The sequence below is a fragment of the Neophocaena asiaeorientalis genome, unplaced genomic scaffold (genome assembly GCF_003031525.2).
Source record: "Neophocaena asiaeorientalis asiaeorientalis breed wild unplaced genomic scaffold, Neophocaena_asiaeorientalis_V1.1 scaffold91, whole genome shotgun sequence".
Taxonomy (NCBI): Eukaryota; Metazoa; Chordata; class Mammalia; order Artiodactyla; family Phocoenidae; genus Neophocaena; species Neophocaena asiaeorientalis.
In genome coordinates, this window is record NW_020173198.1 from 8,333,007 (window position 1) to 8,349,261 (window position 16,255).

The 16,255-nt window shown below is 42.3% G+C and overlaps 1 protein-coding gene across 1 annotated transcript in view; it reads right to left on the minus strand.

The window, feature by feature from the left end:
* Positions 1 to 16,255, minus strand: part of IQCK (IQ motif containing K) — a 122,969-nt gene that overhangs the window by 60,129 nt on the left and 46,585 nt on the right. The window contains exon 7 of the mRNA XM_024744373.1: positions 2,799 to 2,883. Within this exon, the coding sequence (XP_024600141.1) occupies positions 2,799 to 2,883 (85 nt within the window). The remainder of the gene's footprint in view (positions 1 to 2,798; positions 2,884 to 16,255) is intronic.

The window sequence follows — 16,255 nt, forward strand, 5'->3', positions numbered from 1 at the left end:
GAGCCTGTGCTCCGCAAAGGGAGAAGCCACAACAGTGAGAGGCCCGCGTACTGAAAATTAAAAAAAAAAAAAAAAAAAAAGGCTTTCCCTGAAAGCCATCAGAGAGTTTGGGTCTTTTGAGGATTAGCTGCCCATTCCCCTTGCTGGCACCCTGCAATAAACACTGTACTTTCCTTCACTACAACCCAGTGCCAGTAGATTAGCTCTGCTGTGCATCTGGTGAGCAGACCTGAGTTCAGTTCAGTAACACTGTCCCTCTAAAATCAGGAACAAGACAAAGATGCCCACTCTCACCACTTTTATTCGACTTAGTATTAGAAGTCCTAGCCTGAGCAACTAGGCAAGAAAAAGAAATAAAAGACATCCAAATTGGAAAGGAAGAAGTAAAACTGTCACTATATGTGGATGACATAATTTTAAATATAGAAAACTCTAAAGACTCCACCAAAAAACTATTAAAAATAATAAATGAATACAGTAAAGTTACAGGGTACAAAATCAAAATACAAAAATCTACTTCATTTCTGTATGCTAAAAATGAACAAACAGGAGGAGAAATTAAGAAAGCAATCCCATTTACAATTGCTACAAAAAGAATAAAATACCTAGGAATAAATTTAACCAAGGGGTAAGAAACCTGTACAATAGGGCTTCCCTGGTGGCACAGTGATTGAGAGTCCGCCTGCTGATGCAGGGGACACGGTTTCGTGCCCCAGTCTGGGAGGATCCCACGTGCCGTGGAGCAGCTGGGCCTGTGAGCCATGGCCGCTGGGCCTGTGCGTCCGGAGCCTGTGCTCCGCAACGGGAGAGGCCACAACAGTGAGATGCCTGCGTACTGCAAAAAAAAAAAAACAAAAAACCAAAAAAAACTGTACAATAAAAACTCTAAGATATTGTTGAAAGAAACTGAAGAATACACAAATAAATTGACAGATATTTCATGCTCATGGATTGGAAGGATTAACACTGTTAAAATGTCCATATTACCTAATGCAATCTACAGATTCAGTGCGATCCCTATCAAAATCCCAAGGACATTTTTCACAGAAATAGAATTAAAAGTTCTAAAATTTATATGGAACCACAAAATACCCCAAATAGCCAAAGCAATTCTGAGAAAAAAAAGAACAAAGCTGGAAGTATCACCCTTCCTGATTTCAAGCTATTATATATTACAAAGCTATAGTAATCAAAACAGCATGGTGTTGGCAGAAAAACAGATACACAGATCAATGGAACATAACTGAGAGCCCAGAAATAAAGCCACACATATATGAACAATTAATTTACTACAAAGGAGCAAAGAACATACAATGGAGAAAGGATAGTCTCTTCAATAAATGTTGTTGGGAAAACTGAACAGCCACATGCAAAAAAATGAAAGTAGTTCAGTATACACCATATACAAAAATCAATTCAAAATGGACTAAAGACTTCAATGAATCTAAGACCTGAAACCATAAAACTCCTAGGAAAAAACATAGGAAGTATGCCCTTTGACATTGGTTTTAGCAATATATTTCTGGATATGTCTCCTCAGGCAAGGGAGACAAAGAAAAAATAAACAAATGAGATTACATCAAACTAAAAAGGTTTTGCACAGCAAGGAAACCATCAACAAAACAAAAAGACAACCTACTGAATGAGAGATGGTATTTGCAAATCATATATCTGATAAGGGATTAATATGGAAAATATATAAAGAACTTATACAACAACAACAAAAACCCTATCAAAAATGGACAGAGGAGCTGAATAGACATTTTTCCGAAGAAGACATATATATGGCCAACAGGCACATGAAAAGATATTCAACATCCTCATTATAATGGCTATTATCAAAAAGTCAAGAAATAATGAGTGTTGGTGAGGGTGTGGAGAAAAGGGAACCCTCATGTACTGTTGGTGGGAATGTAAACTGGTGCAGCCACTATGGAAAATATCGTGGAGATCCCTCAAAAAAATAAGAATAGAACTATCATATGATCCAGCTATTCCACTTCTGGGTATTTATCCAAAGAATATGAAAACACTAATTTGAAAAGATAAATACACCCCTGTGTTCACCACAGCATTATTCACAATAGCCAAGATAGTGAAACAACGTAAGTGCCTATCAACGGATGAATGGATAAAGAAGATGTAACACACACACACACACACACACACACAATGGAATATTACTCAGGCACACAAAAATAGAAATCTTGCCATTTGCAACAGCATGGTTGGACCTTTAGGGTATTATGCTAAGTAAAATAAGTCAGATGGAGAAAGACAAATACTGTATGATTTCACTCATATGTGGAACATAAAAAACAAACAAACCAAAAGACAAAATAAATGAACAAACCAAACCAAACAGAAACAAACATGTAGATACAGAGAACTGAAAAGTGGTTACCAGAGGGGAAGGGGCTGGAGCGAGGGTAAAATGGGTAAAGGGGATTGACTGTAGGGTGATGGGTGGAAACTAAATTTCTATTGGTGAGCATGCTATAGTGTATACAGAGACTGAAATATAATGAAACCCAAAAAATGGTATAAACAAAATTTATCTCAATAAAAAGTAAACTTTAAAAAAGGTTGGAGGGTACTTTTAATAATAACTGCATAAGTTTTGGTGGAAATTCTAAATCATTCTTTAAGACCTGTTTTACAGAGAATCTTATTTCTGAGGTCTGGATGTTAGCTATACTATCCTATGTTCCAAATTCATCTAAAGGTTGTCCCCTGGGTCTTCCACAGCACAAAAATTCCCCATCAGACCAAATGCCGTAATTGCACATGACTCTTACCAGATAGGCTCTCCAGAAGGACTGAATGCAGAGCGCTGCTGCCGATTCTGTCAGCAGGAGGGAGAGTGGGATCGCCGGCCGTGGGCTGAAAAGCAATAAAATGGTCATAAGCCCATAAGAATCCATCCTTCAGCATCAGCAGAGCCTTTGACAACATAATGGCCTCTCTGATTAAGTGTCTCATCTATTCCCATTCTTAGAAAGCAACAATGTCATTTTTTATAGAAAAGTTTAGGCTTGAGTTAGCATTTCTTTGTTTTAAAATCTGGGATGGATTTTTTGTTTTTAACCAGCATAATCTTAAATCACTGTTAGCCTGCCCTGCTTTGAAGGGCTCAGGTTAGAAAGCTATGTGTTAGTTCTGAAGGTGCAACACACATGTTATTGACATAAGCCTATGTGGACATAAAGCAAGAGACAAAGCAGAAGTCACATTTATATACTGCATTATGACTGAGATATAATAAAGGACTCTTTTTCCAACTTTCTATTGAAGGGGAATTAAGTAGTCCATTTCTTTCCTGAAATACTATAATTTATCTCTAATCAGCATACACTCCAGTTTAATGTGGTTTAAATTCAAGACCATTTTAAAGTTAAGTTCTTCTACTACATCTTACTAAGCAATAAAATATCTCAAGAGCAGTGTCTGCTCTTGAGGGATTCTTAGATTATGGTGGGATGTCAGATCATCGATACCACATTCAAAAATCATGGCTAAATGCTCTTTTTTTGTTGTTTATTTCCTAAAAGCTGTTTAGAGATACTAACTGCTGACCAGATTTTACAAGTCTGACTTAATTCTGGTTCCTTATGTTTCCCCAAAGCACAGCTACCTCTGAAAAACCAAAAGTCAAGACTTTTCAGATATAGTGCAAAGAAATAAACCTCTGAACGAATGTGGGTCACGTGGAGACTGCTCTCAGGGCAGGATCCCCAGAAACGACTTTGCAAGTGAGGGATCCCCAAGAGTCTTGGCCTCCAGACTCTCCCTAATGACAGCCATCATTTGAGTTTACAGTATCTCTTATTTTACAGAGAGAGGTTGACTAACCTGTCCAGGGTCACACAGCTTATAAATGGCCTAGTCAGGATCTGGGCCCAGATCCACCCAATCCCCAAGCCCAGGCTTCCCTCACATTGCCATGCTGACACCAGACCTCGGCTGGGCCACCACTTGCAGATGCCCAGCCTGACAGACTCCGGAGCTAACTGGCAACAATGAACAATTCTCCAGCATCTGAGGTTTTATTTCCTTCTAAACTCAGACTTAAAAACAACAACAAGAACAACAAAAAACCCCACCCTTGATACAGTATATTTGTGTGAATGAATGAATGCTCTTTTGGATTATTCCAAAATCAAAGAAATCAAAGCCGGGAAGAACCTAAGGGGTTATCAAGACAATTTCTAGCGAGTGCAGTGTTGCCGGGTTCTGGGTCTCCAGCTGGGCGGGTCCTTTCTAAGAGAACAAGAAATGGAGATTCTACTTCTTTGGAGAGATAATTACAACCTCCAAATGATAGCATTGTTAGAAAACTTTCCCTAATGTTCTGCTTTTATTTTTATTTGTTTTTGTTTGTTCTGTTTTTGTTTTCACTTCTTTTTGCCTAACATCTAGTTTTCTGGGCTGTAATAGAGCATTTGTATTTTTCTAGAGGTACACTGCCTCCCTGCTTTCCACATTAAATGTCTCTCCTCATACACTGTCCTTAGTCTGTAAATCTTGGTTGCGTGACACCAACAAATCACATCCCTGAAGTAATTCTCCTTCACTAGTTAAAAAGCAACGGCTTCTAGAGACCTCGGTGTTTCTAAGGAGACCTTAGTGTGCTGGCAGTGAATTCATGAGAATAATGCTATCGTGCAACAATACCAGCTGATATGTACTAAGAGCTTCCCCGGCTCCCCTCCCACAAGCCTTGCTCCTTGTGCTGTAGCCAGAGGCGCCCTTTTCATCTCCACCAATGTGGCCTCCCACCTCAGGGCCTTTGCAGAGGGGCTTTCCGCCACCACCAGTATCCTCTTACTCCCGGCCAGGTCGCTGCATACAGTGTGCAAAGCTGTTCTCTGCTCAAGAGCTCCCAGCAGATGGGCTAGAGGGCACTGAAACCCCAGCACATGCTCTGCCACCTCTGCCCTAGGGCAGGGGCACCTTTTACTAATTTGCTCAAGGGCACCTTGGGGCTGAGACCTCCTTCTCCCAGTTCACTATTTTTTTTTTGAATTTTATTTATTTTTTTTATACAGCTGGTTCTTATTAGTTATCCATTTTATACATACTAGTGTATACGTGTCAATCCCAATCTCCCAATTCATCCCACCCCCCCCCCCCCCCCCTCAGATTCCACATATATGCATTAATATACGATATTTATTCTCTTTCTGACTTACTCTGTATGACAGTCTCTCGGTCCATCCGCATCTCTGCAAATGACACAATTTCGTTCCTTTTTATGGCTGAGTAGTATTCCATGATATATATATACCACATCTTCTTTATCCATTCCTCTGTTGTTGGACATTTAGGTTGCTTCCATGTCCTGGCTGTTGTAAGTAGTGCTGCATTGAACATTGGGATGCATGTATCTTTTTATTTATTTATTTTTTTGCATGTATCTTTTTGAATTATGGTTTTCTCTGGGTATATGCCCAGGAGTGGGATTGCTGGGTCATATGGTAATTCTATTTTTAGTTTTTTAAGGAACCTCCATACTGTTCGCCATAGTAGCTGTATCAATTTACATTCCCACCAACAGTTCACTCTTATTATTTCTTCTGATCTCCACTCAAATGTTATGGAATGATGTCCTTTGATTAGATCAGGGCCATTGGTACTCTGTGAAATTTTCCTTCCTGGTCCTTGGCCCAATTTGGAGATATAAATCTGTGTGATTATCTAAAGGACACCCAAATCCTCAACTAGACTGAAAGCTCCATGAGGGCAGAGACCGGGCCTGTGTTTGCTCCTCTTGGCATTTCCAGCACTTGGGACAACGTCTGGCACATAGCAGACACTCAGTAAATCTTTGTGGGATGAGCCTCTGCCCAGCTCAGTATGCTAAGCTCTTCCCACACAGTGTTTCATTAAATCCTCATGACATTAATAATGAGCTGTTGTTGTCCTTCTTTTAGAGTGAAGAAACTGAGGCATAGAGGGGTGAAGCGGGTCGTTCAAGGTCACTGACTATTTCCTGCTAAGAATGCAAACTGCCCAGGAAACACAGGGAGTGGACCACGGAGAAGAGGAGGGCAACTCACAAGGTCACTCATATGGAATTCAGGGTCTAGCAGCTGCAAGTGTTCAATAGAGGGAAACACAGCCATTTGCCTAGAAGATAAAAATGAGCGGGGAAAAGCCGTAGTCATAGAAAACGCCATCTTGATTCATCCTTACAGTAATAACTTGGCAGGTATTCATTTGCCTGAAGTTCCACAGGGAAATCCGATGTCAGGACAGCAGAACGAAGTGGAGTTTGTCACTTGTATCTGAGGGGAGATTTGATGGCGCCTTTCTGTTCAGCTACAATTTTCCTGTTTTAAGTACGTTTTTCTGTACCGATGTCATGAAATCCTCAAAGTATCAGTACTCCCATTCTGGAATAGCGGTAGGAAAGGAGAATGGCAAATCTGGGGACACAACAGGCTAGGCGAGCCCAACAAAGGGCTTCCAGCAGTAATGAAACCCTGAACCGCTTTGCATCACAATGACATCTCCAAAAAGCGAAATGAGATTTCTAATAGGCCTTTAAGCAGTAATATGAGGCCACCTTTAGTGACATCCTTGCTTTCATGGCTAAATAATGGGGCGCTGTCTAGTTCCCAAAGCGAGAATAAGTATGAGAAAGCCAGTGTAAATCAGGCCAAATGAAAAGGACTTGATCTTTGGAGAGCAGTTCCTAGGAATTATCAATCATTTCAGCAGGTCAACTTGAAAGGATAGAAGCTATGCCAGGCCCTTTTTTTTTTTTTGGCGGTACGCGGGCCTCTCACTGTTGTGGCCTCTCCCATTGCAGAGCACAGGCTCCGGACGTGCAGGCCCAGCGGCCATGGGTCACAGGCCCAGCCGCTCCGTGGCACGTGGGATCCTCCCGGACCGGGGCACAAACCCGTGTCCCCTGCATCGGCAGGCGGACTCTCAACCACTGCACCACGAGCGAAACCCTAGGCCCTTTTCTCTCTTTTGGAATCCGTGCAACTGGCTTCAGGTCAAATAAAAATTGAGATTGAGTAGAGGTGACTTCTCATCATGGGGGAACTGGGGAGGGGAGGGGAAACAAAAGCACCAATCACAGGAGAAGGCAGCTGAGGCTCCCTGGGGCTTAAATAGGAGGTCCCCAGAGCAAATAGGTTTGAGTATTCCAACGGACAAAACAGTACTGCTGAGTGTTTCCAAGAAGAATTGTCCTGTTGGTAGTGCTCGTTTGTCATGTCCCCCTTCTTTTTCTCAAACATGAATTAAATCTATTTGAATCACAACAGTTGCTGCCATAATTCTGAGAAGGAACATTTATTCTTCTGACTGTATACACGTGTATGTACAAATGTGCACACACACACAGGCAACTCTTCCCCCATTTTTGGATGCTCAGTAAAAGATTTCAAGACCTAAAGAAGCTACAGCATACTTGCAAAATACATAAGAGAAGCTGAGAAGTTAGTCTTTATTAACTTCTCCATCCAGTTCTAAGACAAAAGTTACCATCTGAAATGACATTTACGAAGAATAAAGCAGAAAAGGGAAAGGCTTGCTTAATATTGAAAATGGAATCTTGATATCCAATTGTTTTCCAATTTTCATTAGGTAAAAGATTACGTTGTTTTCTTGTACCATGAAAGCACAACCCAGATGCAAAGCCATTTACAAAATGACAAAGGCCCTCAATCAACCATCATTCATAAAGCCTTTCACCAATTCATGAGGCCAGTACTTGATAATCTCTACTCAGCGTATTCAGCAAAAGAGATTACGCAGTCCCTGCCCTCAGCCTTAACTGGTTTCCCAAACATTCTGTGTTGGAGGCATCACAGTCTTGAGTAATGAACTTCAAATATTTGGAAGCAGTACAACAGAGGTTATCTGGAATGGGACTTCCAGACTAGCCATCAGGACGGAATCTCCTAGGATTCTTTTAATTCCAGCCTTCCATTACGCAAGGAATAGCTCCGAAAACCAGTAAGGAAGGGCAGCTGCATTAATCTCTAACAGCCTGAAGCACATTTCAAAAAATCATAGTTACCAGAATGTGATCTCACTTCACCCCCTCAGCAACTCCACTCTGGGAGACCAACAAGCAGTTAGTTATTACCCCGACATCAGGCTGAATCACTCTCTATATAAACAGAGTCAAGTCCTGTTTTATCAGCCCCATCACTGGAAGCCGCATATGCGTCCAGTTAACAGTGTTCCCTAAACAACAAGCTGCAAGACCTCGTGCTCACCCTTGGACTGCTGGTATAACCACCTTAAAAACCAGGGCTGTGCTACTTGCTGCTGTTTGCTAAATATGCCCAGATTGCTCTGTTATTTAGTCTCTTTGTGACTGAGTACATGTTTTCTCTAATGTGGCTTAAGGAGACCTGCCTCCTCCCCACTGTCCTTCTTCCCTCTCCAGGGGTGTATGGGAAGAGCATGCCACCTTCCTAACCCCTTCCAAACCTCTCACAGGGGATCTTAACTTCTTTTGTGCCATAATCCCTTTTCACTTTGGCAATTTGGATTCCTTCTCTGAATAATATTTTTTTTAATATAAAAGTAAGTACATAGGGACTTCCCTGGTGGTGCAGTGGTTAAGAATCCACCTGCCAATGCAGGGGACACGGGTTCGAGCCCTGGTCCGGGAAGATCCCACATGCCGTGGAGCAACCAAGCCCATGCGCCACAACTACTGTGGCTGTGCTTTAGAGCCCACGAGCCACAACTACTGAGCTTGTGCACCACAACTACGGAGCCCGTGCACTGGAGCCCGTGCTCCACAACAAGAGAAGCCATGGCAATGAGAAGCCCACGCACCGCAACGAAGAGTAGCCCCCTCTCGCCCCAACCAGAGAAAGCCCACGCACAGCAACGAAGACCCAACGCAGCCATAAATAAATAAATAAATTTATTTTTTAAAAAAAGTAAGTACATAAGATTTCAAAGTAAACCAATTATATTGAAATACAGTTATCAAAATATTTTTTAAAACTGTTGGTGATAAAGTAATATACATGCTTCTAAATCATACAGTAAATAAGAAGAGCTAATGGCAGTTCAATTAACCACTATAATTTGAAAGAAGAGACAAGTGTAAATGATATTTCAAGATCACTGCAACAACTATAACGGGATGTAAAAACATCTGATGGTAGCTATCAGTAACAAAGGTACAGTTACTGTGGATACTACTGAGGTTTGTTTCCCACATTCATAATTAAAAGAGAGGCCAAATTTCAGTTAGAGACTAGTGAAAATAAAGAAGTAATTTCCCTGCCTTCCAAGGTCAGGGACCCCTGAATCATAGACAGTTGTGGCTAGAGCTGGGGAATGGGGGAAGATGAGTTTTGCACCCAGGATGAGACTGAAGACTAAGGATTTAAAATAAACAAGATGAATCCAAACAGTGAAATCAGACTATCTAAAAACAGTGAGCAGGAAGTTATGGAATTTGGTCAAAAGTTATTAGAGGGCTACTTCTCAGATGGAAGAGAGACTCAGTGTAATATAGTGATGCAGTTACTGGAGAAGAAAAAGGAAAAAGGTTTTCATATGTTTATTCCCAGTAAGTTGTGATTCTTCAGCATACCCATTAAATTTTAAAATCTAATTCTAATTTTCCCCAATCCCATTCAGCCACTTGCTCGGGCCTGAAATCTCCAAGTCAGCCTTGCTTTAGCTCTCTGTCACCCCACATCCAGCATCAAGACAGATCCCACATCCAACCTCTTCTCACCTTCTCCACTGCAAGCCCCCATCATCTCCTGCCTGCGGTCGCCTGCTCACTGGCCTCTCTGCTTGCACTATTAGCGCTGACTTCAGCCAACTCCCCTCCAGCTGCCAGAGTGATCTTTTTAAAAGATAAAGCTCTTCTGCTCAAAACCCTCCAATAGTTTCCTATCACGCTCAAAAGGAAAAAGAAAAACCCAAACTCTTTATCGTGGCATCCAAGGCCCCACCCAAGGTGGGAGCAGCCTCACCAGCCTCTCTGGCTTCCTTTCCTGCCACCCTCTCACCCTCCCTCATCTCTTCTTGCCTCACTGGCCAAGTCTGTTCCTGTCTCAGGGCCTTCGGAGTAGCTGTTCCCTCTGCCTGGAACACTCTTGTTTCTGATCTTCATAGCCCACGCACCGCAACGAAGAGTAGCCCCCTCTCGCCCCAACCAGAGAAAGCCCACGCACAGCAACGAAGACCCAACGCAGCCATAAATAAATAAATAAATTTATTTTTTAAAAAAAGTAAGTACATAAGATTTCAAAGTAAACCAATTATATTGAAATACAGTTATCAAAATATTTTTTAAAACTGTTGGTGATAAAGTAATATACATGCTTCTAAATCATACAGTAAATAAGAAGAGCTAATGGCAGTTCAATTAACCACTATAATTTGAAAGAAGAGACAAGTGTAAATGATATTTCAAGATCACTGCAACAACTATAACGGGATGTAAAAACATCTGATGGTAGCTATCAGTAACAAAGGTACAGTTACTGTGGATACTACTGAGGTTTGTTTCCCACATTCATAATTAAAAGAGAGGCCAAATTTCAGTTAGAGACTAGTGAAAATAAAGAAGTAATTTCCCTGCCTTCCAAGGTCAGGGACCCCTGAATCATAGACAGTTGTGGCTAGAGCTGGGGAATGGGGGAAGATGAGTTTTGCACCCAGGATGAGACTGAAGACTAAGGATTTAAAATAAACAAGATGAATCCAAACAGTGAAATCAGACTATCTAAAAACAGTGAGCAGGAAGTTATGGAATTTGGTCAAAAGTTATTAGAGGGCTACTTCTCAGATGGAAGAGAGACTCAGTGTAATATAGTGATGCAGTTACTGGAGAAGAAAAAGGAAAAAGGTTTTCATATGTTTATTCCCAGTAAGTTGTGATTCTTCAGCATACCCATTAAATTTTAAAATCTAATTCTAATTTTCCCCAATCCCATTCAGCCACTTGCTCGGGCCTGAAATCTCCAAGTCAGCCTTGCTTTAGCTCTCTGTCACCCCACATCCAGCATCAAGACAGATCCCACATCCAACCTCTTCTCACCTTCTCCACTGCAAGCCCCCATCATCTCCTGCCTGCGGTCGCCTGCTCACTGGCCTCTCTGCTTGCACTATTAGCGCTGACTTCAGCCAACTCCCCTCCAGCTGCCAGAGTGATCTTTTTAAAAGATAAAGCTCTTCTGCTCAAAACCCTCCAATAGTTTCCTATCACGCTCAAAAGGAAAAAGAAAAACCCAAACTCTTTATCGTGGCATCCAAGGCCCCACCCAAGGTGGGAGCAGCCTCACCAGCCTCTCTGGCTTCCTTTCCTGCCACCCTCTCACCCTCCCTCATCTCTTCTTGCCTCACTGGCCAAGTCTGTTCCTGTCTCAGGGCCTTCGGAGTAGCTGTTCCCTCTGCCTGGAACACTCTTGTTTCTGATCTTCATAGGGTTGGCTCCCTCTGCGTGTCATTCAACCCTCTGTGCAAATGTGAGCCTTCCCCGGCTTCTCTGTCTATAACGCTAGCACCCCTCACCCTAGGCCTGGGACTCTCAATCCACTTTACTCTGCTTTATTTTTCTTCAGAGCACTTGAGTCTTCTTTACATCACACAATATGTTTCTTTGTTAATCTGGTTATTGTCTGTCTTTACAATGTAAATTCCACAGGGGCCAAGACTTTCTCTCTTTTGTTCTCTACTCTATGGTACCTAGAAACGTGCCTGGAGAAAAGTAGGCAGTCAATAAATATTTTTGAATGAATAAATATTATTATAGATAAGGAACAGAGGACTTTCCTTAACGTCAGAATTTGTCAATGGCAGAGCTGAGGTTAAATGAAGGTATTCTGTCTTCCTCTTGCTTGGTCATTCTGCTACCCATGTTTCATCGTGCCAAAGCAGTGGCTACTATTCTCTTGAGATTAAGGATCAAATAGTAGCCATCATTCTTTGAGTACCTACTTTGAGCCCTCTGCAGTGAATATCTTTCATTTTTATCTGCCTATCATACCTCCCCCCTTTTTGTGGTATCAGCCCTCAGATTTTGCTTTGACAGCTCCCCCTCCCTGTATCAGGGGGAATGTGGGTCACAATGCCTTGCCCTCTCCTGGCCAAGGTGTGCCTCAGAAACCCAAGCTTAGCCAAGCAGATGCCCTTTCCCTGGAAGAGGAATCTTGAGTGGACTTGCAAAGACTAGAGGGGGTCTGTGCTCCCTGGGTCCCTATACCTGCTTCTAAGACCAGATCCTTACCTTTTCCCTTATGTCTGTGAGTTATCTTTTTACTTCCAATATATACCATTTTTCTTAAGCAGCCTTTAAATTTCTGTTGCTTGCAACAAAAAACTCTGATACCATCTTTAACTGTCACAGCAAGCCTACGATGTAGGTTTTATCACCATCCCCATGGTACAGAAGAGAGGAGCAAGGTTCAGGGATGTGAAGGGATTAGTTCCAGGTTACCCAATGTTATACATTATGTTGGCTGCATAATGGACCAATCCCCAGACTCTGTGAATGTATATATATATATTCCCTTATATGGCAAAAGAGGCTTTGTAGATGTGATTAAATGAATGGTCTTGAGATTATCCTGGATTATCACAGGTGGGCCCAATGATATAATCACAAGGGTCCTTATGAGAGGGAGGCAGAGGGTCACGAGCCCTCCAGGATGGAGGTAGTCTCCAGATACCAGAAAAGGCAAGAAACAAATATTCCCCTAAAGTCTCCAAAAGGAACCAGCCTTGTCAACACTCAGACTTGAGCCTTGTGAAACTGATTTTGGACTTCTAGCCTCCAGAACTATAAGAGAATAGATCTGTGTTGTTTTAAGCCACCATGGTTGTGGTAATTTGTTAAACAGCACAGGAAACTAGTATTCCAACTAATAAATGGCAGAGCTAAGACTGGAGCCCAGATGTGTCTGCCATGCTGCCTGACACAGACTCCCCGAGCTCGTTCCCAAAGAGCCACCTAAAAACAACAGGAAGAAGACGAGGAAGCAGTACAGTGTGCCCCAGAGAAAGGGCCACCCACACAAAAACCTCCAGAAGGAGGCACTCAGAGGATTTATGCACCCCAGCGTGTCCTGAATTCAGGAAACAGATCTCTTTCCTTCCTGTCTAAAGACGAAAGTTAACATAAAGAGCAAAGACGATTTACTATCCCCACGAGACTCCGGCCTTTCGAATTACTGAGACAGAAATCTTCTATAAGACAAAATGGATTGAAAGGATATTTCTCCTTGCAACAGGGCATGACAGCAAATTTTCTGCCAGGCTACCATCCAACTCTGATCTTTAGTGCAGGACGCATGCCATTTCCTGTGCTATTTTGAAGGCACAAGCGTTTTGGGTCCCACTGTCAAGCTCAGTGCAGAAAATCTGACTGCTGGCACTTGTCCTCAAACGGCACAGTGACACTTCTATTCTCACCTCAGGTTTTGGTCATAAGATACCTTTCACTGACCTGAAAGTATCGTGGATTTTTCTTTTCTCTTCTTTTATCTAATGGTAGAACTTAGCTGAAAAGACATTTTGCCCAAAACAACCTTTTCTTTTCTCTTCTAAAACACAATCTTTGTTTCATTGAAGGTCTCAGTTTTAATGATGTCTTTCATGAGCCTTCTCCCCTGGGACACGGGACCAGATAGGCAGCAGTGCACTTTTGTTCCTTGTGTTTATTCAGTGATTTATTTTTGCAAACAAATTGGATGAATACTTTTTGGTCAAAATAAAAAACTAAATGTTTCCTGTCCTGAATATGATAGCAAGTAATTTCACTGTTTCTGATTGGCTGGTTAAGTCAGGACTATACACAACAAAAGAGGACAGTGCTGGATTCGTAAACAGGAGTAAGGCCAACAGGAGATATGAGTAATCCACTGCTGCGGAAAGGTGGGGAAGAAGACCCCCTCCTTAAGCTCTGATTAGAACATGCGCAGATTATATTATTGCTCTAAACTACCACTCCTTTACCTATAAGAGAATCATGCATCCCTGCTCTTTGTCATTTGCATGTGGTTTCTGCCTGCGGGTGGTGTCAACTTCCCCCCTAGTACCGATATTGAGCTTGGCCATGGGCCTTGTATTGAGCAATGAAGTGTGAGCAGAAGTACTGTTTGCATGGGTTGGCTATTGCTCGTCTCTCTCTGCTGTGAGACTGAGGGATGGTGATGCTCCTCCCTCCTGGGTCCCAGAATGAGAAGAGACATGGAGCAGAGCCAGAGGTGACACACAGCCAACATTAAACAGGGCGAAGTATAAATCTTTGTTGTTATAAGGCATTGAGATTTAAGAGTTGTTTGTTACTGCAGCAAAACCTAGGGAAAGCTGACTAACACAGTATACTGGAGGGCAATGGGTAAGTATCATGTAGGAAAACATCAGGGCTCTTTCATTGGCAAGTATCATCCACCTAACTCAAACTGGTGTAAGCAAAAAGAGAAAAAATGTATTTATTGAAAAAGAAAAAAAGGTATTTATTGGTTCACTTAACTAATAGGGGTAGAACTGGCTAACATGCCTAACATGGTGAGATAGAGAGATTCAAAACAATGCCATAGGGACTCAGGCTCTGGCCACCTCTCAGTTCTGCTTTTATCCCAGGCACAATCTCTTTAGAGGATTGCCCTCAGCAGCTCGAGGCTTATAACCTCAAAATTCTAGAGGAAAAGACAGAAAAGTTCTCCTGGTTACTTCTTGAAAAATCTTGGGGTTATCTTGGATTTAACCAATTTGGGAGCAAGCACGGTGGTAGGGGGATTCACTGCTCTGATTGGCCAGGCCTGGGTCACAAACTCAGCCCAGAGCCAGAGGTGGAATCAGCTCACTTTCTGCTTGAACGGGAAATGGGAGAGGGGTGATCCTTCCAAAAACACAGGGTGTACTGTAACCAGAACAAGGGGGAAATCAGTGCAGGGCTGGAAAAAACATAAATGTCTAATACAGAAAGCAAGAAAATGGAATAAAAGGAAATAGAATAAATACCTTTCATTTTGCAATTGTTTTTAAAGTAACTCTATAGACAATATGAAAGCTACAAAATAATATAGAGGAGAAAATAAAAGCCATGTTCCTGCCATTTGGAGTGAAACATCCTTTTGAAAGACCTTAGAGCTAGAGTTATTTAATTCTATGATGAGCCTTGATTTAAAACCTTTCCTTTTCACCGTGTAGTTTATTTAACAAATATGTATATTTTATATATGATAAATCTTAATTATTTTTATAAACCTAACGGAATTTTTTAAGGGTTATCCATGTTTATATAAAATAGCTACATAAAAATGCATTTCTTAAAAAAAGAGTCATGGAAAAGAAATGGGTAGCTGAGAAGGGATGGGCAGAGGGAAGAGCATGTGAAATTATGGGGACCTGTGGGAGAAGGACCCATCGTTTATGTGACAAGCAATCGGCAGCTGCCCATGGCAAATGATCGCAACCTACCAGCTGTGATCTGATGACATAGAGCATCAAAGACAGCTGGACCTGGTAGAACTTGTTTTACTAAGAACATTAAAATAAACCTAAACTCTTATTTTGGATGACTCCCCAGGCTGGTAGATAAGATTATTTGAGGCAATAAATGCTAGTACGCATAATATACAAAGGAGTGGCATCTGACACAGGAGCTGACTCTAAAATGAGCACATAAGATGAAACTCACATTTAGCCAAAATTTCCCCTTGACACACCTTAAATTACCCATATAAAGACATAGCATCTTTCAACGGTCTCAGGTAGCCAGTTTTTCTCCCAGTCTTAGTACAGATCACTCTAAGTACCCGGTGATAGGCGAGGCAGAAGAGTGAAGTAATTCATTATGCTCTTACCAGCTCGGACCCTGGAGCCAGGCTGCCTGGTTCAAATCCTGCGCTTGCTGTTTACTAGCTTGTGACCTTGGGCAAAAAACTTACACCTCTGTGCCTCAGCTCTTTCTCTGAGATACGGCTATGGCCGGCACAGCTATAACCCACAGACTATCCAGTGTTCCCTCACATATCTCAGCCTCCCTTGCGGTTGTTTTGGGGCCAGGCTCTGTGAGAAGAGGTGAGAAGGTTAAGAACTAGGGTGCCGGGCTTCCCTGGTGGCACAGTGGTTGAGAGTCCGCCTGCCGATGCAGGAGACGCGGGCTCGTGCCCCGGTCCGGGAAGATCCCACATGTCGCGGAGCGTCTGGGCCTGTGGGCCATGGCTGCTAAGCCTGCGCGTCCAGAGCCTGTGCTCCGCAACAGGAGAGGCCACAGCAGTTGAGAGGCCCACGTACCGCAAAA